Raw genomic sequence first — 24,561 nt, 5'->3', positions numbered from 1 at the left:
ATGGAGTATTTTTGTTGTTGCTGTTTCTGCATAACACACAAACACACACACAGACGCACACACACAGGAACAGTATATAGTACCCTCCTCCAGTACCCTCCTTTTTTCAGAAAGAGTTACTGGAGTTACTGACTGCAAACAAAGTGCAGGAGGGATGGACAATTTTTTTTTACAAAAACGTACTGAAAAGCAACCATGTCTACAAGATAAAGCCAAATGAGGCTCAATCTGACAGTGAAAGGCTCCAAAGTGGATTTAACCAATGCATCAACCATGACCAGTTGGTGCTACAACAATTCTCACATTGCATGAAATGGCAGACAGACAACAGCAATAGTGGAAAAAGAACAGGCAGCCCCAAAACTCTTTCAGGAACTACAAGACATCCATGTTCAAGCGGAGGCCTATGTCCAAGAGATTAGCCGACAGAGGTGAGACCCAGCCGACTGCTGGTTAGGGACCACAGGAGGCATTCTGGCCACCGGGAGTGCAAACCAGGGCCTGGTGTCACCTGAGAGTTATATGTCAGATACACACATCTTACTCCCATGGCACTGGCATCTTACTGGGGCTTGCCCAACAGCAGGCTGTGGTGGAAAAGGGACACCCGCCGGGGAGGCAGACCCACAATTCCTCTGGGCAAGAATGCAGGATCCAACCTTTGGCATGGGACAGCAAGTGCTGCCTGACATGCTGCTGAGCAAACGGACACACTCTGGAAACCACAGCTTTTTGGAACAGTGGTGAGCCACAAAAAGGAGTGACAGACTTTTGGAGGGAACTCTGTCCAGTGTGGGCTGGACAAAGATTGATAGGTGGGAATGCGTACAGGAGAGTCCGTGGCCAATGTTACGCAAACTCGTCCACCCCCAGGGGAGCGCTCGCATCTCCCGTGAAGAAACAGTGGCAGAGCATGTTTCCTCATGAGACGAACTGATTGACGAGGACCCTGATAAACCTTTCCCAGGAAGGGCCCGCAAGGAGGAGATCTGCAACGAGGTTCAGGAACTTGGTTGATTAACTGCACGCAGTGACAGGAGGTGATGATTGCTCCAAATTCACAACAAGTGCCCCGCTGTTAACAGAGAGAGGGGGAGCACATATCACCATGTGTGTTGACACACGCCACCGGCATCCCATTCTTGGTGCTGACCAAAAATGCGGGGCCAACAGCCGGCAACAAAACCACTGAAAAATACCCAAAAGCTTCACATGAGCAATACGGTTTTTGCTCAGTGACCAAATCGCTCACTGAGTTGGAGTTCTACAGAGCCCCCCACTCCATAAAGGAGGCGCCCATGGTCACAATGTGGCAACCTGAGACTTGGAAGATTAACAGAAAAGTTGTCCCTTCTGTGAGTGGATGCGATGCACGTTTGATAATCAAATGTAACTCGAGACCATGGAAATAGGATCTGCACCATCTTTCTTTGTTTTCTTCAGTGCTTATCTTTCCCATTAAGTTGTATATGTCATAGGAAGGGGTTTCATTTTGACAGACTACAACAGCAAAAAGTATGAAAAAAGTGTAATATCCCTTTAAGCAAAAGTGCTGAAACATTCTATCTCACTGTACAAACAGTATCCCAATTTGGGTGAATGCGGGCACCTGGAAAGAGTTGAGAAAGAGCTCACAGTACATTCGGACCTCCCATCCGACCCCTTTCAATGAGTGTGGCATGCCGACAAAAACAATGTAGTGGACTCCAAATACCAGCACCAGCACTAGAGTGGACTTAGCCAGTTTCCTGTGGAGAAAGGAACAGTAGAAAAACAGTACAATCCTCTATTAAATATGCATTCCCTGATATAAGAGGTTTCAAAAAATACTTTGTTAATCGCAAAAGTCCCAGAGTGCATCTTTACGGATATCTCTTGAGCAACATCCGAAAAACAACATTGACGTAACACTTTAACAACTGAACCTATCTTGCCAGCAGACCTGAAACAGGGCTTTATACTATTGCAATACAATACTATTAGTGCAAATGGTGTCAAAATCTCGAGCACAGAGTAGATTTTTTTAATACTTGATTTTCATTTGTGTCCAATTAAGACCTGTACTCCCAGCTGAAGGCAGTTGTAGACTAATCAATCACCTTCATTCATCAATCAAGTCAAATGGAGCAGAACCCTGCAGAAGTACTCAGCCTTCCAGGAACTGAGTTTCACACCCCTGCATTAGGCTTTGAAAACGTTTTTAGTCCTTGATGTGTCGGATAAAGTACATTGGATTTACAGTATAGTCTGGTAAAGGATGTGTGCATGTGTATTGCATGTGGATGGTCGGTTACTACTGAGCCCCAGATGTGACATGGAGGGAAAGAAAATTGTAAAGCGTGCATGCATGTTATAATTCGCACACTCAATTTACTATGCCCAACTAACTGCAGTTCAGTGCGCCTAATGGCATTTCAGAGCTCAGTTAGCGCCTAGAATATCCAACTTGTGTATTACTTATTACAAGTTAAGAATGTGTAGTCATCTAGCTATTATATTACACTTGTGAACAATTTTACTCATTGAAAATACTGAAAACATTGCTATGGATGTCTTTGTAAAGCGCGTGTGCGACTCGATTAGATTCTGAATATTGCTATCTGCAGATTAAATCTGCTCCCACCTTGTGGAAGCTGAATTACAGCAAAAACTCCTTTTTTAAAAGGTGACATTTTAACCAAACCATTCTTTAAAGTATTGAGTCTATTCTTGGGTCTGATTATTCATGACTTCTCCCCAGAATCAGCCTGGCCACATCACTGCCAACCAGAACATCACAACTGAGAGAAGTATGGTAAATAAACAACGAGGAAGGCAGCTCTATATAGGTAAATAGCTTCTCAGTATGTCAACATGAATCATGCACTTGGATATGAGAGGGACATGCAATCACTGCAACGGAGTAACTGATCCGTCAACCTCTGAAGTAAACTGTCAGCTGGGTCTAGCGAATTGGTTGGCATGGGGAAAAAAAGCTTTTTGTAAAAAGGCATTGTATTTTAATGGTCATGTTCAATTTATATTTTCTAGTACAACATTTACAAAATAAAATCTGCAACCTCATACCTCTGATTCAATACTACCAACATTTTGACAGGTAAACTGGCTGTATCCTGATTTTGTATATTTATTTATATCAAACTTGGTCTAAGTTTTAAATCACGTGTTCTTTATTGCCGTAACAGCCCAGGAACCATTGTTCCCATATGCCTTGTAGAATAATGTCAATCACATAAAATGATTTGGCCAATTTCTGAAGCTAACCTTCATGGGATTATTTCTGAGGTTTATTTGCGGAGGTCGAAACCAATATACTAAAGGAAAGAACGCATGACCTTCCCTTACAAACCCTACCTGCATTGCTTCCGAGAGTCATATCTTCCAGCATTTGTCTCTCTCAATTTTGTGGCCAGCACTCGCACAATATTCACAAAGAAGATAAAGTTGAGCTGAAAAACAAAATGAAACAAACATGATTCAATGCTCTTTATCTGTTAGGGTACTGTTTGTAACATGTTCAGAAAGTTTTATTGTGTCAATATTCTAAAAGATCCAAAATCGCAGACAATTTGGTTACAATTGAGTTCGGAGTGACTGTCCTAAGGGGAGTCACGGGTAGGGCATTGTGGACAGGGTTCTCTAACTGCGCTAAACTGAGTTTGTTCTTCCAGAGCTTGACATCATGCAAGCTGATTCCACAACTTTCTTGTGTATTATAAATTAAAGCTACATTTCTAACTGAAGCCACTAGATTCTCTATCATTCTATTTTTGGACAAATATTTTGTTTGCTTTAGAATATCATTGCACCTGGCTATTCACAGCCTCTCTTTCTATTTCTAATGTACTTTTGTTAGTTCTCCTTAAGTGTTTTCTTAACCTTTCAGAAGTAAACAAAAATGACTTCGCCTATTGATTTGTAGAAAGCAATCTGAACTATAACTTGAACAAAGTTGCTTAAACTTGATCCATAATCAATAAACAATTTCATACAAATGTTACAACCATGTAATCTTTTCTAATAATGGACACCAAACACCAGATATTCGTCTTCTTGCCTATGATTGCTTATCATGTTTTTTTAAATGTAATATGAGTCACTTACACCAATGGCTATAAGAATGGGAACTTGATAGATCCATTTAATGTTACCCGCACTTAACTCCCAGCATCTGTTCAGATGGAGAGGGAAAGTTAGAAAAAGAGAGTGAGAGCAATAGATGGAAAGAAAGTGAAAGTAAAATATTAAATTACAGTCAGGCTTAAAGTTTTCTGAAAGGTGTGTTCAGATAAAACTGTAAGCTCTCAGCACGGTCTGTCATGGCCCAACAAAATCGATCAATCAATCAAATGTATTTATAAAGCCCTTTTTACAACAGCAGTTATCACAAAGTGCTTAACAGAGACACCCGGCCTTAGGAGCAAAGTAGTGTTGGATTTCAGTGGCTAGGAAAAATTCCCTAAGAAGGCCAAAAGTGTAGACTCCCTGGCCAGACACAGGGCCACACCACACGGGCTCCGCAAGGAGTTGAGAAGTGTCATGGTTTAATGTCAGAGGTGTCCAGCTGCGACAATAATTAAGCCAGGATATCCTATTTCCAAGTCAGATGAATGTGGGGAGTTAAGAGCTGAGGCTATTTAGAAAGTTAAACTCAATATTTCATGTTGGGTATTTTCACTTAAAGTGTGTTACTGGTGCAGACCTGTGGTGTGGCATTAAAACTGCCAGGCACAAGCCACATATACAGCCCCCCAACAAGAGACCAGGGTTCAATCCAAGCAACCTCCCTTTTCCCAGTGTTCTCCCACATGCCTGTCTACCCCTCGATTTCCTACTATCTGGACAGAGTGAAGAAAGATGTTTATACACACTAACGTTCAAAGGTTTGGGGTCACTTAGAAAAGTCCATGTTTTCCATGACAACATACATGAGTTTGAATAGGAAATGTAGCAAAATTAATAGGAAATGTAGTCATTGACAAGATTAGAAATAATGATTTTTAAAAGAATGTCAAAGAATCCTCCATTCATAGCAATTTCAGCATTGCATTCTAGAAGTCAATTTGTCGAGGTAATCGGAAGATATTTCACCCCATGCTTCCTGAAGCACCTCCCACAGTTGGATTGGCTTGATGGTATCATATGGTCAAGCTGCACGCAAAATGGTGCTGGCCACTCCATTATAGATAGAAAGCCAGCTATCTGCTTCTTCCCAAAATAGTTCTTGCATAGTTTGGAGCTGTGCTTTGGGTCATTTTCCTGTTGTAGAAGGAAATTGTCTACAATCAAGCGCTGTCCAAAGGGAATGGGATGGTGTTGCAAAATGGAGTGAGATATGGCTTTTTCTTTGCAGCTTTGCCTGGAAGGCCAGCATCCCGAAGTAGCCTCTTCACTGTTGATGTTGAGACTGGTGTTTTGCAGGTACTATTTAATGAAGCTGCCAGTTGAAGACCTGTGTGGCGTCTGTTTCTCAAACTAGAGACTATTGTGTTTGTCCTCTTGCTCAGTTGTGCACCGGGGCCTCACACTCTTTCTATTCTGGTTTCAGTCAGTTTGCGCTGTTCTATGAAGGGAGTAGCACACAGCTTTGTACGATATCTTCAGTTTCTTGGCAATTTCATAACTTTAATATCTCAGAACAAGAATAACCTGATGACTTTTAGAATAACTTTCTTTGTTTCTGGACATTTTGAGCCTACAATTGCTGATGCTCCAGATACTCAACTAGTGTCAAGTGCTGGAGTGTGGAAGGACACAGGCGCAGAGTCGAAATAACAGGGATAATCGATTTTTAATGAAAACAAAAAAAGGCTCAAACAAAACAAACAGCAGCAACCAAGTGACGTGGGCTAACTGATACACAGGAAAACCAAAATGAACCACACCAGCATGGCAAAATCCAAGGACTTAAATAGGGTCCCCAATTGGAGGCAATGACCAACACCTGCCTCCAATTGGGGAGACCAAAAGGATTGGAGATGGCTAGATGAGCCACCTCCTGTCCTGTCCTGGCTATGCCCCGAGGCCAGCGCAGAGATGGCTAGGGGCATAGCCAGGACATGACAACTAGCCTAAAGAAGGCCAGTTTTTTTGCTTCTTTAATCAGCACAACAGCTTTCAGCAGTGCAAACATAATTGTTATAGAGTTTCCTAATAATCAAGAATGTGTAGTCATCTAGACATTCTTGATTATAAACTTGGATTAGCAAACACAACGTGCCGTTGGAACACAGGACTAATGGTTGCTAATAATGGGCCTCTGTATGCCTATGTAGATTTTACATAAAAACGCTTTTTTCACAATAGTCATTTTCAACATTAACAATGTCTACACTGTATTTCAGGTCAATTTGATGTTGTTTTAAATGGACAAAAAAATAGGGCATTTCTAAGTGACCCCAAACTTTTGAACAGTAATAATTTAATAATTTACTGCATTTGTAAAGCGCTTTTCATTATAGAGGAATAATCTCAAAGTGCGGTAGTGTATATATCCTTTAAACTAGAGGTGTTTTTGGACCACTAATGCAGCAGATGAATAAGGTAAAGGAGTGTCTGTCTTACTTACCGTGCATCAGCCAGGGTTGCCCGGACAACAGCCCAGGTAGCAACAAAGAGAGCAGGGACACCTGTAATTAGAGATGATAATGTCTAGTTGCCAAGGCGAGTATCAGTCACACAAGCCTTCTTCATCTTTTAACTAGCTGAACCTAGGTGTTGTATGTATGACTCGCAACCGAGACCAGTCAACTGGTTAACCACAGAAAATATGAAAAAAACAACACTTAATAGTGATCATGATAGTACTATGTAATGTATGCATTAACTGGCCAGTCTATAAGGTACACCCTCTAGTTCTGGGTTGGACTTCGGTTTGCCACCAGAAGAGTCAGAAATCTTTCGATTCTACAGCGTTCAAATATTGCTCAGTGGTATGAAGGGTTAATCACCACCATCAGCCTATACACCATTGACGCCCCACCCAATGTTTTCATGGGATTGTGCATCTTAAACAAGATCCTGCCATAAAAGAGAAGCAAAACAAACAGGAATTTTCCCAGACTCAATTTATCAGCGAGTCAACAGTGTGTTTCAATTTATCATTTGTCAACTGGAGGGCCTCTTGTTTTTTAACCGGATAGAAATGGTTGTCTACTGCAATAGCCCATAAATTACAAGGACCAACAACTAGTTTTACGAAGCCATTCTGCATACCAGTGTTTTTTATTCACCATCTAGACTGACACTGACTGGATTTCTTTATTCGTTGCACCAATTTGGTCACGGTCTGTATGAGATTTTATATTAAACAATTGAATAAACAATTTAATAAACTGGCCACATTCAAAACCCTTTAATGATGAAAAACATTTTGAGGACTGTGACGTCGCCCGGTATGGTGCAGCTGGGGCCCCACCCTGGAGCCAGGCCCGGGGGTTGGGGCTCGTATGCCAGCGCCTGCTGGATGGACCTTTTCCCATGGGGTCCAGCCGTGCTCAGCCCGAAGGAGCGACGTGGGGCCGCCTTCCCGTGGGCTCACCACCTGCAGGAGGGACCATAAGGGGTCGGTGCGTAGAGGATCGGGCGGCAGTCGAAGGCGGGGGCCTCGACAACCCGATCCCTGGACACGGAAACTAGCTCTAGGGACGTGGAACGTCACCTCGCTGAAGGTGGACAGACTCGGCAGACCCAAGCGTACTGTAAGGGTCTGCTGGGAACGTCTGGCCGAGTCTCCTGTCAGAGAGATCTTTAACTCCCACCTCCGGCAGAGCTTCGACTGGATCCCGAGGGAGGCTGGAGATATTGAGTCCGAGTGGACCAGGTTCTCCACCGCCATTGTCGAAGCGGCCGCTCGGAGCTGTGGCCGTAAGGTCTCCGGTGCCTGTCGAGGCGGCAATCTCCGAACCCGGTGGTGGACACTGGAAGTAAGGGATGGCGTCAAGCTGAAGAAGGAGTCCTATTAGGCCTGGTTGGCTTGTGGGACTCCTGAGGCAGCTGACGGGTACCGGCAGGCCAAGACTGCAGCCTGGGTGGTTGTGGAGGCAAAAAATCGGGCCTGGGAGGAGTTCGATGAGGCCATGGAGAAGGACTACCGGCTGGCCTCGAAAAGATTCTGGCAAACCGTCCGGCGCCTCAGGAGAGGGAAACAGTGCCATACCAACGTTGTTTACAGTAGAGGTGGGCAGCTGTTGACCTCAACTGGGGATGTCGTCAGGCGGTGAAAGGAGTACTTCAAGGATCTCCTCAATCCCGCCATCACGTATTCCATTGAGGAAGCAGAGAATGAGAGCTCAGAGGTGGACTCGTCCATCACCCAGGCTGAGGTCACAGAGGTAGTCAAGAAACTCCTCGGTGGCAAGGCACCGGGGGTGGATGAGATCCGCCCTGAGTACCTCAAGTCTCTGGATGTTGTGGGGCTGTCTTGGTTGACACGCCTGTGCAACATCGCATGGTGGTCGGGGACAGTGCCTCTGGGATGGCAGACCGGGGTGGTGGTCCCTCTTTTTAAGAAGGGGGACTGGAGGGTGTGTTCCAACTACAGGGGGATCACACTTCTCAGCCTCCCCAGTGAAAGTCTATGCCAGGTTACTGGAGAGGAGAATACGGCCGATAGTAGAACCTCGGATTCAGGAGGAACAGTGGGGTTTTTGTCCGGGCCGTGGAACACTGGACCAGCTATATACCCTCTACGGGGTGCTGGAGGGTTCATGGGAGTTTGCGCAACCAATCCACATGTGTTTTGAGGATTTGGAGAAGGCATTCTACTGTGTCCCTCGCGGGCATTCCTGTGGAGGGTGCTTCGGGAATATGAGGTCCTGGGTCCTTTGCTAAGGGCTGTCAGGTCCCTGTACGACCGAAGCAGGAGCTTGGTCCGCATTGCCGGCAGTAAGTCGGACTTGTTCCCAGTGCATGTTGGACTCCGGCATGGCTGCCCTTTGTCGCCAGTTCTGTTCGTAATTTTTATGGACAGAATTTCTAGGCGCAGCCAGGGGCCGGAGGGTGTCAGGTTTGGGGACCACACGATTTCGTCTCTGCTCTTTGTGGATGATGTTGTCGTGTTGGCCCCTTCAAACCAGGACCTTCAGCATGCACTGAGACGGTTTGCAGCCGAGTGTGAAGCGGTGGGGATGAAAATCAGTACCTCCAAATCCGAGGCCATGGTCCTCAGTCGGAAAAGGGTGGTTTGCCCACTTCAGGTTGGTGGAGAGTGCCTGCCTCAAGTGGAGGAGTTTAAGTATCTAGGGGTCTTGTTCATGAGTGAGGGAAGGATGGAACGGGAGATTGACAGACGGATCGGTGCAGCTTCTGCAGTAATGCGGTCGATGTATCGGTCTGTCGTGGTGAAGAAAAAGCTGAGTCGCAAGGCGAAGCTCTCGATTTACCGGTCAATCTACGTTCCTACTCTCACCTATGGTCATGAGCTTTGGGTCATGACCGAAAGGACAAGATCCCGGATACAGGCGGCTGAAATTAGCTTTCTCCGCAGGGTGGCTGGGCAATCCCTTAGAGATAGGGTGAAAAGCTTGGTCACCCGGGAGGAGCTCAGAGTAGAGCCGCTGCTCCTCCACATCGAGAGGGGTCAGCTTGGGCATTTGTTCCAGATGCCTCCGGAACGCCTTCCCGGAAAGGTATTCCGGGCCCGTCCCACCGGGAGGAGACCCCGGGGAAGACCTAGGACACGCTGGAGGGACTATGTCTCCCGGCTGGCCTGGGAACGCCTCGGTGTCCCCCCGGAAGAGCTAGAGGAAGTGTCTAGGGAGAGGGAAGTCTGGGCATCTCTGCTTAGACTGCTGCCCCCGCGACCCGGCCCCGGATAAGCGGAAGAAGATGGAAATGGATGGAGGCCACATTGTGTACACATACATTATAGTAACTAACGTGTTAAAAAATGTACCGTCTCATCTCGGATACCTATTAATAGTAACAGACAGGCCATCTGCACAGCAATTAGCTAAGAGAAATAAAACATGCAAACTTCTCTTGCCATTATATACCGCCTCTTAGCATTTGCCAGAGTTACGTTTGAGCCATGCCCATGTTTTTCTCCAAATTTAAATATTATGGAATCGTTTCCATGCACCTACAACAAGCAGTGTGCTTTTTCTATTTTGAGCAATGATGACAGTAATAGGTGGCCGTTAACAACATGACCTGTTGATTGGACGAGCGTATGTTTCTGAGACAACAGGGCAGCTCACCCCATCCAATTAGAGTGAAGCCCCACAGGTATTTGGCGTCAGAGTAGAAGGCCATGAAGATGAGGCTGTGGAGGTACAATCCCTCCACTAGGATCCAGTAGTAGTTGGTTGCCAGGAAGTAAATAAAGAGCAGCACAGTGATCTTGCATCCTACCTGGTAAAACACAACAGCTTATTAAAAACCTATATGTGGTCCTGAACTGCCGGTCATATCACTCATTATGGCCGGGGAGACTTGGGGAGAGTCAATGTGTCTCCTCACTTATCTTCTTTTGAAAGCTCTCACACTCAACGCGGCCGGGTTTTGTTTCCATGTAATTTGTGGGTCAATAAAGAAAAGAGGTGGTTGTTAGCGTAGCCCCTTAAACCAAGCAATGTCTTGACAATGTAACAGTGAGTAATGAGTAATCGAGGGATAGCAGATGTGTTGGTGTCTACCGTTTCACAAAAAGAGCAGCTGGTTTACTTATGCACAAATGGTCACATATAAACAAGGCAGTGGACACAATTGCGGGAAAACAAATGTTTACTGGCAAGGAAAGACAGAACAGGATACAATGTGCACGCAATCACATGAAAATAACACGCGACACACAGTGCTCAACAGGCAGACAGGGGAACAGAGGGCTACATGTATTCATCCTGATTATGGGAACTGGAACCGGGTGTGTATGATGGCAGTGACAAAGACAAGTCCAGGTGTAACTGACGATGAGACAGAGCCGCAGGACCATGGAACCAAGCTGGTGCTGCCGAGCACAGCAGGAGGAGGGCAGCTGTTACACAAATCCTCACTTCTGTCTCGTATTTGTCATGATCTGCCTGCACAGTGAAAAGAACATTGTAGTAATAGTACTGTTCTACCTTCGACTAGTAAAAATAACATTAGATCTTATGGTATTTTACTAGCGATAAAAATGACGTTTTGAGGGAAACATCTTTGGCGTGCGTTTGTACGGCCTGAGGTGGTGTCATTGACATATCAAAAGACAGAACCTGTTCACCAGCCTGGGAATATGACAATCTGAAAAGAGCAGCTAACGTCACGCTAAAACGAACAATTCAAAGAGACTGCAGATGGAACTTCAAGTTGAGGATTATGAGAACCACACGTAAAATGTCTGGTCAGTGTGGTTTTCCATTAGAGCAATATGACTTTACCATAAGAGGGCCCTAAAACATTGGGAAAGTGGAACAGAAGTCTACCATCTCCAAATCTAGGAGGTTTGAATCCCTATCACAGGCCCTTTCTGTGTTTCTCCCCCATTAAAATCCACATACTCACAGTCAACTATCTAAATATTGAGACAATACTGGTGTCTGGGTCTGTCTAAATACCTTGTCCTGTGTTCTAAGGAGTGTGCTGATTGAGTATGCAAAACTAGAAAGAATAATAGTTTAACTTTCAATTTGATGTGCTCATTTGCTCATGCCAGGATTTAAAAGATCTGCTATAAATGCACTACTATGAATTTACTGCACACTATTGAAATATTTTAAATTATATCAGTGTGATTGAGCCAAGTACACTGATAGCCGTTGCTTACGCCAAACATTTTACCCAGATCAGGACCGGCCCTAGGCATAAACGACATAAGTGGCCGCTTTGGGCCGCCTACTACCAGGGGCCCCAAATTGCTAGTGAGACCCGGACCATTAGGGGAGAGGGGGCCCCCCCAAATAAAATGTTGATTAGGGCCCCCAAAAGACTAGGGCTGGCACTGACCCAGATCATTGACTTTTAACTCCTCAACAGTGTTGTAAGTGGTATCATCTTTTTTAAGACCACCAGTGTCAAGGGCACCATTTACCAGATGCTTTGAGAGTACTCAATAAAAAGTGACTGTAGATGGTCACACCGCAGTGTTGGTCTCTTGAATTCAATGTAATCTATTCAATGTGTATATGCATCTCCCTTCATGTTGCTCCCAACTGTGTTTCTTTAAGATGAGCAACTATTATTTCATACAACAGGTTTCTTTCCCCCAATTTAACATTTGATCTGAAATACACATATGGAAGAAGTCAACTAAATTATTCTGGAATGAGATTGGAATATCAACCTTAAGTTTGATTTTAACTGCGCAGTAGCTTTAAACAAAATAACACAAATGTACTCACAAACTGGAAGTTGTCAAGGGGCATGGCAGAGATGGTCTTGTAGTTGTCCATGAGTGCTGTGTCGAACTCCTGCAAACTGACATTTGTGTGGACCACCTTGTCCGTGACGAAGATGCTGACAGCCCGCAGCATGAAGGACACAAACAGGTGCATGTGGATGTAGTTCCTAGTGCAGTGAAGGCGTCTGCACGGCACACAGATGGGGTAAATAGAGGAATAGAGGAATCTATTCAATCAATGCAATACAGTTCAACAACAGTTCTCCAACCGCGCTCAACACATTGGTAACTCAAAATATTATTTTAAGTAACATTGCAGGACATTGTGTGTTGTTCACAAACCTCTATAAGCTGCTATAAATACAGAAATTAGAGAATTCCATTCCAGAGCCTTTATGTGGTGTATAACATTATCCACTATGATTATGTCGGTCGCAAGAACTCCCCAGCAGGTTTGGGGTGTTGAATATTGAGACGTGTTCCCCGATGCACATCTCACCAAATTGTTCTGCTTCTTGGGACACAGCCCTCTCAACCAGGAAGTGTTTGCCACCTCAGACGGCATAAATCCAGCTTGCGGCAGTAAGGCCCCTACAATCATTACAACACAGGGTATATATAATTTTAATGTGTCTATCATTTGTGGTATGTTTGGATAATGGATTGATATTATAGAACCTCATGGTGACGAAAAGCCCAGTGCTGTGATACCTTAGATATCTTAGGTTCCTCCCTTTCCTTGCGACTGTGCTTCTTATTGTTTGCACTTTGGGGTTTAAGGCTTGTCTGCTTAGGACCTTTGTGACAACTTCAATCATGAAAAGGGTTTTAAAAATGAGAACTTGACTGATAGAGTACATACTGTACGTAATATATTAAATACAAATTTTACTGTCGGTAGATACATGCTATAAATAAAGCATGTGACAGCAATTGATACAGTTATTTAGAGGAGGAAAACTATTTCAGTTGAACCCGGATTCTAGGACACGTGTCTGTTCTGCAGTATTATCTGACTCTGGTAATTGCTTATGGATCTGCCAATTCACCCCAGTAATGTCCTTTCTCCTGAAGTGCGCACTTGTTCACAGGAAAAGACTGATGCTCCCTCAAATCACATCAGATGGTATTCGTCACATGCTTTGCTAACAATAGATGAAATGTGGCCTTGTCTTTTTCACAATAGATGAAAAGACGAGGCCATGGTGTCCCTGAACGCAACTTTCCTCTCAGGTCGTAATATCCCGGACAATGCCATGGCGCCCCTGAATGCAACTCTCCCCTCAGGTCGCAATCACCTGAATTTTTACCACCTGTGTATTTTCTGTGGTCCCTTTTCAGTTCAGGTCTGTGTCTCATTTCAGTTGTGTGGTATCATTTGTTGTAAATGCAACTATACTAAGCCCTTGTTTTCCTTGTCATAGAGAATCTGAAAATGTTCCTAGTGTCCTGACCTGTGTCTGCCTTTTCTGACCGCCATTTCTTGGATTATTCCGTTCCAGTCTATTCTATTCCTGTGTACTGATCTTCTGCCTGCCCTACGACTATGTGCCAGCCTACTCCTTGTTTTATTTGTTGCTCAGCTCAGCGCTCGGCTCTTGGATCCAACCACCTTTCTGTCCCTACAAGTACATTCATTACCAAACCTAACAGAGAAATTCTTACTCTAAGCCATATCCATGTACACCAGTCCTTCATGGAGGAGGGAAGGTGGGGCTGTTGCAGTAAATGGTGGTCTTACCTGAAGTATACAATGATGATAATGGCACCAAGAAGAGATATGAAGGACAGGGCATATCCAACGGCGTATATGACATACAGCCGGTCGAAGAATTCCTGCTAGGAACAAATTGATCTTACAGGTCAGTCGATACTGGAAAAAAGATCAGTGGAAAAGTCTAAAATACATGTGAAATATATAACATTTGCCAAATAATGTGTTTTTAAACAGATCTATGTCTTCCAAATACATTAAATGTACTTCATGAATTTAACCACAAATATATTCTTTGTGGTTAAATGCATGTTTGGCCTACCACTCTGGACACATTTTGCAGAACACAACTGACTATTAAATGTAATCTTTTAAGAATTTCAGTTAGAAGCTCTGGTTCTAAACAACGTGATGCATTGCTCACCCTGTGAGCACTATAGCAAGTTAGCCTTCATTTCATGCCATCACAAGATGTGTTAACTAATAATGGGGTGATAGAAATTACTTTTTCCTCCTCTTGACCAGGTAGGAGGAATCTCAAGCAGTCTGAGTAATTGGCCCACGTTCGGTTAAACCCCTCCACAGAAACCCAGGAACCGTTCATGTCACACTTCCTGTACGCATGACCTGAACATAATAGAAAGAAATGTTCATGCACATGGACACACGTACATATACACATTCTCTCTCAATTCCATTAGCAAATTGCATTTCAAAAATAACATATGAGGACAAAACAGCATGAGCTCACTCTCTTCAAAATATAGTAAACGGTTATTCAATATTTTCAACTGATGCCATAGAAAATATTTATTAAATTGTTACAGCAAGTGAGACATAAAACATTAAAGGTAAACTCAGCAAAACAACTTGAGCACCACTTTTCCTTTTTTTCTTTGCACATCCAACTCTAATCCAATCTTTGTTAAAGTCATTTCACAGAATATTTTCTTTTTAAAACTTTATGAGAAAATACAAAAATCAAATTTTGCATCAATACCATACACTATAAACACTTGAAGCAGCAATTTCATTGGATATACTGTAAATCGTTATACCTTGATGGTTGAAGTCATAGATGTAGAGGGGGCAGGGGACCTTGGTGAGCACTCCAGGTGATCCCTGTGGCCAACAGATTAGACCATCCCAGCCAGGGGGACAAAGGTCATCTGGACTCACATAGGAAAGGGAAGTATGGTCAAATGAGAGGCCACCAATATCAGTAATTCAATATGATACCGGTTTTGCTTGATGTCGATACCAGCATATTTCCTTTTTGTTAGTTTTTGCTATTAGGTGAAAACATGTACATGATTATTCCTGAATAAACCTTTCAGGCCCCTTATGGAAATGATTGCCATCCCCATTCCCACTGTATGTAAACTGGTTGTGTTAGTTTAGGGTTGTAGAACATTCTATCATTCACATCTCCTCCAGAGCAACACTTCACAGAGCCATGTGTGGTGGTAACAGTAAAATCCAAGTTTTTATAAAAATTCTACTTTTACATCATATCAAAATCAATGTAATGGATTGATTGCCAAAGATTTTCCACTTCAGTGGAAACTACATATATTTTGGTAATACACCAATAAGTCAAATGAAAAAACATTGCTTGATTATTTTGTAAAACCTTCAGAAATAAAAACATCAACAGATGTACATATTTGAAACTTTTATGTCAAATGAGGACAAATACCATAGCCACAAATAAATGTACATTAAACAAAAATTATTGAACTTGACATTATCAATGACTCATGCATTCAAGTAATTTGATACTTAGCTGATTATAGAAGGAGGCCAAGTAAATAATAGGCATGTTGATATTTTACCGTAGATCTTGTCATACTGTCAAAATGTTAGCATTCACTGATTAAAACACTTGTTCTCTTCTGAGAATTATTTCAGTTAAAAATGTATTTTTTAAATGGAAGTAAAAACTGAGAATAGATAATACAGAAATGACGTGTCCTTTTATATACAAAAAAGGGGAATCAGACATGCGTAACAAAGAAACAAAGATAATATGGAAAGGAAAGAAAAAGGAGGCAAATATCCCTTCCATATACAGGTCAGTCCCTCCCCAAATTCTACAGAACAACAACATTAAATACCACAGCTATGCCGATGATACTCAAATATACACTCACCTAAAGGATTATTAGGAACACCATACTAATACTGTGTTTGACCCCCTTTCACCTTCAGAACTGGCTTAATCTACGTGGCATTGATTCAACAAGGTGCTGAAAGCATTCTTTAGAAATGTTGGCCCATATTGATAGGATAGCATCTTGCAGTTGATGGAGATTTGTGGGATGCACATCCAGGGCACGAAGCTCCCGTTCCACCACATCCCAAAGATGCTCTATTGGGTTGAGATCTGGTGACTGTGGGGGCCATTTCAGTACAGTGAACTCATTGTCATGTTCAATAAACCCATTTGAAATGATTCAAGCTTTGTGACATGGTGCATTATCCTGCTGGAAGTAGCCATCAGAGGATGGGTACATGGTGGTCATAAAGGGATGGACATGGTCAGAAACAATGCTCAGGTGGCATTTAAACAATGCCCAATTGGCACTAAGGGGCCTAAAGTGTGCCAAGAAAACATCCCCCACACCATTACACCAACACCAGCCTGCACAGTGGTAACAAGGCATGATGGATCCATGTTCTCATTCTGTTTACACCAAATTCTGACTCTACCATCTGAATGTCTCAACAGAAATCGAGACTCATCAGACCAGGCAACATTCTTCCAGTCTTCAACTGTCCAATTTTGGTGAGCTTGTGCAAATTGTAGCCTCTTTTTCCTATTTGTAGTGGAGATGAGTGGTACCCGGTGGGGTCTTCTGCTGTTGTAGCCCATCCGCCTCAAGGTTGTGCGTGTTGTGGCTTCACAAATGCTTTGCTGCATACCTCGGTTGTAACGAGTGGTTATTTCGGTCAAAGTTGCCTTTCGATCGGCTTGAATCAGTCGGCCCATTCTCCTCTGACCTCTAGCACCAACAAGGCATTTTCGCCCACAGGACTGCCGCATACTGGATGTTTTTCCCTTTTCACACCATTCTTTGTAAACCCTAGAAATGGTTGTGCGTGAAAATCCCAGTAACTGAGCCGATTGTGAAATACTCAGACCAGCCCGTCTGGCACCAACAACCATGCCACGGTCAAAATTGCTTAAATCACCTTTCTTTTCCATTCTGACATTCAGTTTGGAGTTCAGGAGATTGTCTTGTCCAGGACCACACCCCTAAATGCATTGAAGCAATTGCCATGTGATTGGTTGATTAGATAATTGCATTAATGAGAAATTGAACAGGTGTTCCTAAAAATCCTTTAGGTGAGTGTACAGTGGGGAGAACAATTATTTGATACACTGCCGATTTTGCAGGTTTTCCTACTTGTAGATGTCTGTAGATGTCTGTAATGTTTTATCATAGGTACACTTCAACTGTGAGTGACAGAATCTAAAACCAAAATCCAGAAAATCAAATTGTATGGTTTTTTAATAATTAATTTGCATTTTATTGCATGACATAAGTATTTGATCACCTACAAACCAGTAAGTATTCCGGCTCTCACAGACCTGTTAGTTTTTCTTTAAGAAGCCCTCCTGTTCTCCACTCATTACCTGTATTAACTGCACCTGTTTGAACTTGTTACCTGTATAAAAGACACCTGTCCACACACTCAATCAAACAGACTCCAACCTCTCCACAATGGCCAAGACCAGAGAGCTGTGTAAGGACATCAGGGATAAAATTGTAGACCTGCACAAGGCTGGGATGGGCTACAGGACAATAGGCAAGCAGCTTGGTGAGAAGTCAACAACTGTTGGCGCAATTCTTAGAAAATGGAAGAAGTTCAAGATGACGGTCAATCTCCCTCAGTCTGGGGCTCCATGCAAGATCTCACCCCGCGGGGCATCAATGATCACTTGCCGTGTTTGGAGGAAGAAGAAGGATGAGTACAACCCCAAGAACACCATCCCAACCGTGAAGCATGGAGGTGGAAACATCATTCTTTGGGGATGCTTTTCTGCAAAGGGAACAGGATGACTGCACCGTATTGAGGGGAGGATGGATGGGGCCATGAATCATGAGATCTTGGCCAACAACCTCCATCCCTCAGTAAGAGCATTGAAGATGGGTCGGGGCTGGGTCTTCCAGCATGACAACAACCCGAAACACACAGCCAGTAACTAAGGAGTGGCTCCATAAGAAGCATCTCAAGCATGACCAGGTTTGCTGCAGTGTGTGCAAACCTGGTCAAGAACTACAGGAAACGTATGATCTCTGTAATTGCAAACAAATGTTTCTGTATCAAATATTAAGTTCTGCTTTTCTGATGTATCAAATACTTATGTCATGCAATAAAAAGCTAAATAATTACTTAAAAATCATACAATGTGATTTTTTCTGGAATTTTGTTTTAGATTCCGTCACTCACAGTTGAAGAGTACCTATGATATAAATTACAGACATTCCACACATACTGATATATTTCAAGTGTTTTTTTCTTTTAATTTTGATGATTATAACTGACAACTAATGAAAACCCCAAATTCAGTATCTCAGAAAATTTGAATATTGTGAAAAGGCACACCTGGTGCCACACTCTAATCAGCCAATTAACCCAAAACACCTGCAAAGGCCTTTAAATGGTCTCTCAGTCTAGTTCTGTAGGCAACACAATCATGGGGAAGACTGCTGACTTGACAGTTGTCCAAAAGACGACCATAGACACCTTGCACAAGGAGGGCAAGACACAAAAGGTCATAGCTAAAGAGGCTGGCTGTTCACAGAGCTCTGTGTCCAAGCACATTAATAGAGAGGCAAAGGGAAGGAAAAGATGTGGTAGAAAAAAGTGTACAAGCAATAGGGATAACTGCACCCTGGAGAGGATTGTGAAACAAAACCCATTCAAAAATGCAGCTGGAATCAGTGCTTCAAGAACCACCACGCACAGGCTTATGCAAGACATGGGTTTCAGCTGTCGCATTCCTTGTGTCAAGCCACTCTTGAACAAGACACAGCGTCAGAAGCGTCTCGCCTGGGCTAAAGACAAAAAGGACTGGACTGCTGCTGAGTTACGTTCTCTGATGAAAGTACATTTTGCATTTCCTTTGGAAATCAAGGTCCCAGAGTCTGGAGGAAGAGAGGAGAGGCACAGAATCCATGTTGCTTGATGTCCAATGTAAAGTTTCCACAGTCAGTTATGGTTTGGGGTGCCATGTCATCTGCTGGTGTTGATCCACTGTGTTTTCTGAGGTCCAAGGCCAACGCTGCAGTCTACCAGGACGTTTTAGAGCACTTCATGCTTCCTGCTGATAACCAACTTAATGGAGATGCAGATTTCATTTTCCAACAGGACATGCCACCTGCACACAGTGCCAAAGCTACCAGTACCTGGTTTAAGGACCATGGTATCCCTGTTCTAAATTGGCCAGCAAACTCGCCTGACCTTAACCCTATAGAAAATCTATGAGGTATTGTGAAGAGGAAGATGCGATACACCAGACCCAACAATACAGAAGAGCTGAAGGCCACTATCAGAGCAACCTGGGCTCTCATAACACCTGAGCAGTGCCACAGGCTGATCGACTCCATGCCACGCTGGATTCTAGGGCTCTTAAAATCAGGGATCAAGTTATCTTGGGGTTTTGATTGACTCAGACCTTACATTTAACAGTCATATCAAAGTGGTCACCAAAACAGCATTCTATCATCTAAAAAATATAGCCACAATCAAAGGCTTGGTGTCCCAAAAAGAACAAGAGAAGCTCATCCATGCATTTATCTCTAGTGGGGTTGACTACTGTAATGGCCTCTTAACTGGACTCCCCAAAAAGACTGTAAAACAACTCCAGCTCATTCAGAATGCTGCTGCTAGAATGTTAACCAGGACCAAAAGAACAGAGCACATCACTCCAGTTCTTAAATCTTTGCATTGGCTTCCAGTCAGTTACAGAATAGATTTCAAAGTGGTGCTTTTAGTTTAGAAATCTCTGAAAGGTTTAGGACCCAAATACATTTCTGATATGTTTGAAGAATATAAACCGAGCAGGGCTCTTAGATCCATGAACACAGGTCAGCTAATAGAGTCCAAACTAAACATGGAGAAGCTGCGTTTAGCACTTATGCTGTACAAAACTGGAATAAACTACCAGAAGATGTGCCCCAAACGTATCCATTTTTAAATCCAGGTTAAAAACACTTATCTTCTCACGTGCCTATGACTGAGCACTTAAACTTAACCACACTGTTTAGCCTTATAGCTTCCCACTTTTAATCTTTATATGTTTTCTTATTGTATTTTTTTTTTATTATTATGATGTATTCATTTGCTTTGATGTTTTCATTTGAGTATTTGTTTTTATGTTATTGTACTTACATATATTTTTTTTTTTTTTGTAAAGCACATTGTATTGTTTCGATGTATGAATTGTGCTATATAAATAAACTTGCTTGCTTGCTTTCTCCAGTGACTCAAAGCATTATCTAGGTTCGATGGGTGAAGGAGGGATTTCTTTGTTATCAGGAGCGGGAAGTAGTGGTCATTCAGAACAAGTGTTCTGTTCAACCGTCACACATACACATTTAATACAAACTCAGAAACAAAAGGGCTTCCCAAATAGTATGCTTCCTCTCGTAGGCTCGACTTTTTATTTTCAATGTCGATTTTTTTCCAACCTTAAATGAAATCTAACGTATATGAAAAATTCACCAAATCCATTGACATGTTTAATTAACTTGCTGCCTTTAAACCTTTCCTGGGTAAATGCTTTTAATCCTTCAGACAGTTTCAGATCTACTCATTTTCAGAAAGGTCAAATCTCCAACAGTCTGCACTCAGGTCTTGTCAATACTTTCAAAGAAACACGTTTACAAAAAAATAAATCGATATATTTCAACACTGCTCCATGGATCGAAATATAATTTTCCACTGTGTCTATTTAAACTTCAACTCCATTGATTTAACACATTTCTAATATGAATCTATATTCCATGTTAAAAGAATGAGTGGGTTAGACATCCTGAGTCACACATGGCAACATGCACAGGAACATTGTTAATAGTTACTAAAGGCAGACAGTCTATCCACCAGATGAGATAGGAGATGACGGTTAAAGATCATTTTCTGGAAGCTTGCCCCTCCAGATGGTTCAGTGAAACAAGTGACTTGGGTAAAAAAGCATCCTAAAACCACACTATCTTCTAGTGCACTACTTTTAGCAAGTGATTTGGGGACTGATTTGGAGAATTCCGTTGGTAATTATGAAGTGACTACTTTTACTACAATGTGTCAGTAGTGACTTTTTGTATATTACAGTATTGTTGAATACATATTACATAATATTCTGATTGTCTAGAAGTGAATCACAGAAGTAAATTCTATAATGTGCATTGAATTAATTCTATAATGACCATTAAAACTATTTAAACCATCTAAACATTATAAGAATAAACCAAAATAACATTTTAAGAAACATAAACATAAAATGGTCAGTTAATAAAATATCCAATATCACTTTATTTTGAGAGCCTGAAAAGTGTGTCTATTGATGATCTATAGATTATATACTTACAATCAGTAACATTTTAACTAGTATCTACTAACCCTAACCTTAACATTTATATTAACCCCTAAACCTACTCTAAACCTAAACCAATACTAAACTTAACCCTAGCCTTAGCCTTTGTTGAAAGCTTGTGGAAAGTATCGGAGAATTGGGTCTCTCAAAATAAAGTACAACTAAATATCCTTGAAATCATCTGGAATAAAAAGTAAGGCAATGCCTCTCAAAACCAACACAAAACATGAACAGAATGAGTGGCATTTGATTGGAGCAAAAGGAAATACACAAACTTGTCATTGGCTATTGAGCAACCGGAGAACAGAGCAAATAAATGAAATGGCAAGCTTCAGTACGACATGCATCCATGTATTCATGTATTTATGTATTCCGATCAGAAATGAGGACATCTGGATATGATGCATGATCGAGGATGAAGTCACAATCACCCATCATATCCAGTCCACAAATAACCAACTGGAACCCAAGTATATGAGAAGTCTTGAAATAAAGAGGAAGCATCTTAGAATTAATGCTTGTTTATCTGATCAGCTTTCCTCTTGACTGGGATGCCCTGATAACCTACATTTCTCTTGGGTATCTTTGCTTATGAAACCGACAGTCATTTAACTCTGCCTCGTCAGGGATTCCAATAAACTGCCAATGGAATGGCAAGTCATTTTGAATTATATTTTGCCCTGAAGGACACTCAGATGAACTACATGAAACTGTTGCAATTTGGTAAACATGTAGATACATTTGAGAAATATTCAGCTTTAGTATCATGTCATTATAGCTAAACACATTATGTGGTCATTAGCATCGTTTCAATGAGCACATCAGCCATCGAAAATGTAACCGTGGCAAATCTTGGATGCGTACACTATATCTGCTTTCATTCATTTCAAGGGACGTTCCCTAAATGGTTTAGGGCAATGCCTGAAACCAACTGTTGTAGTGTAGCAGAGATGTAGGCCTCAGTGAAGCTTGTGTCTGTTTTTTTTATTGTTGTCTTTATATGCTTATGTTGTCATACTTCATTAATTCATAGACACATTAGATCAGATTATAGCTGGGTTGAGTCACATCATCACACAACGTTTTAAATAGAACTGACAGGAAATGTACCATATTGGGGTTTGGGCAGCCACTTGTCAAGTCAATTAATTTGTAGACTGAGTGAGAAATATCTGGTATATGTGTTGAGTTTAATACATACAGTTTGCTCCGGAAATAATTTGACACTGAGTTTTGTTATATTGGCTGTTATTGGCTAAATAATGAATATTGCCTCTCAGATTTAGTTTGAGGACACATCCAAATTGGAGGAAGTGTTTAGGAATTACAGCTCTTGAAAATGCAGCCCCTCTTTTTCAAGGGATCAAAAGTAATTGGACAATTCACTCAAAAGCTATTTCATGGACAGGTGTGGGCAATTTCCCACACCTGTCCAAATATCAGTTAAGCAGGTTAAAGGTCTGGAGTTGATTCCAGTTGTGGCATTCACATTTGGAAGCTATTTCTGTGAACCCACAACATGAGGTAAAAAAAAATCTAAAAAAGCCAGTCGGGTTCTGGAACACCATTCGTTGGACAGATGAAACTAAGATCAACCTGTACCAGAATGCTAGGAAGAAAAAAATATGGAGGAGTCCTTGCCAGGAAAGGATTCTCCATAATGATAAATAAATTATGAATTTTAGTTTATTTTATTGTTTAAGAAAATACTTTTTACCCCCATTGCCCGTTTTCCCAGAGCATACTGTGCTCACCCTAACCATTGTAGATCAGCCCCTGACTTTATTGGATATAAAGCATATATTTATTGTTATTAGCTCCAACTAGTGATGGCCATTCAAGGCTTCATTAGCGTTATTTTAGCAGCAGGATATTATGCTGGCAGCTGTCCGATTTTCTCTATAACAATAAAAGCCATCATTGAAATGTATAAGGCAATATAGTTAACCATCTAGTCTGTGAAAAAGAACAGACAAGAATAACATTGAATAACATTAAATAGCATTTAACATTAAACATAAAATGTACAGACTAGATTGTTAATTATATTACCTTATATATTTCAATGATGGCTTTTATTTTGAAAAAGAAAATCTGAGTTAGCACTGCCAGCGTAATATCCTGCTGCTAGAAGAATGGTAATGAAGCCACGAATGACCATCACTTGCCCCAACTGTTCATTTTTTTATAATTTGTTTGTAAGTGCACCTGATGAGTGTTATTTTCCACAGACTACTTAGTTCGCTTTTGGTTAATAACATGGATTATGGGTTTGTAGCTCCAACGATTTGGTCCAAGCAATTTTCTATGTGATATAACAACCGGTATTATTGACTCCATGGAATTGGGCTATATCTAAGAAAATATGTCTTAGAAAATTGCAATAAACCTGTTCCCCTGGCTCTCTCCTTTTGATATACAGTGGATATAAAAAGTCTACACACCCCTGTTAAAATGCCAGGTTCTTGTGATGTAAATAATGAGACAAAGATAAACTCCTACCCAAAAAGAGTGCTGTAATAAAATCAAAAGGTGCTTCAACTAAGTATTAGTTTAAGGGTGTGCACACTTATGCAACCAGGTTATTGTAAGTTTTTCATTTTTCCCCCTCGAAGATTTCAGTTTGTTTTTCAATTGAATTGTTCACATTATAGGTCACATTAAAAGTGGAAAAAGTTCTGACATGATTTATCACAAAAACCTGGCATTTTAACAGGGGTGTGTAGACTTTTCATATCCACTGTATGTACACTACCGTTCAAAGGTTTGGGGTCACTTAGAAATGTTCTTGTTTTGTAAAGAAAAGCTTTTTTTTTTGTGTGCAGATCAGTCATTAATGATGGTGAATACTGTCATTATTAATGTCAACCAAGTCGATGGTGAATATTGTCATTATTAATGTCAACCGAGTCGATGGTGAATACT

At 41.8% G+C, this 24,561-nt stretch overlaps 1 protein-coding gene across 1 annotated transcript in view; it reads right to left on the bottom strand.

The window, feature by feature from the left end:
* Positions 1-24,561, bottom strand: part of LOC105019683 (parathyroid hormone 2 receptor-like) — a 50,602-nt gene that overhangs the window by 2,755 nt on the left and 23,286 nt on the right. Inside the window, exons 3-11 of the mRNA XM_034289799.1 lie at positions 15,092-15,202; positions 14,539-14,660; positions 14,061-14,158; positions 12,321-12,504; positions 10,200-10,353; positions 6,569-6,629; positions 4,105-4,171; positions 3,355-3,449; positions 1,610-1,748 (exon numbers count right to left, since the gene is read on the bottom strand). Of these exons, the coding sequence (XP_034145690.1) occupies positions 1,610-1,748; positions 3,355-3,449; positions 4,105-4,171; positions 6,569-6,629; positions 10,200-10,353; positions 12,321-12,504; positions 14,061-14,158; positions 14,539-14,660; positions 15,092-15,202 (1,031 nt within the window). The remainder of the gene's footprint in view (positions 1-1,609; positions 1,749-3,354; positions 3,450-4,104; positions 4,172-6,568; positions 6,630-10,199; positions 10,354-12,320; positions 12,505-14,060; positions 14,159-14,538; positions 14,661-15,091; positions 15,203-24,561) is intronic.

This window comes from Esox lucius, chromosome 22, assembly GCF_011004845.1.
Source record: "Esox lucius isolate fEsoLuc1 chromosome 22, fEsoLuc1.pri, whole genome shotgun sequence".
Classification (NCBI taxonomy): Eukaryota; Metazoa; Chordata; class Actinopteri; order Esociformes; family Esocidae; genus Esox; species Esox lucius.
The sequence above is the reverse complement of the archived record's forward strand: the minus strand, read 5'-3'. Positions and strand labels throughout refer to the sequence as shown.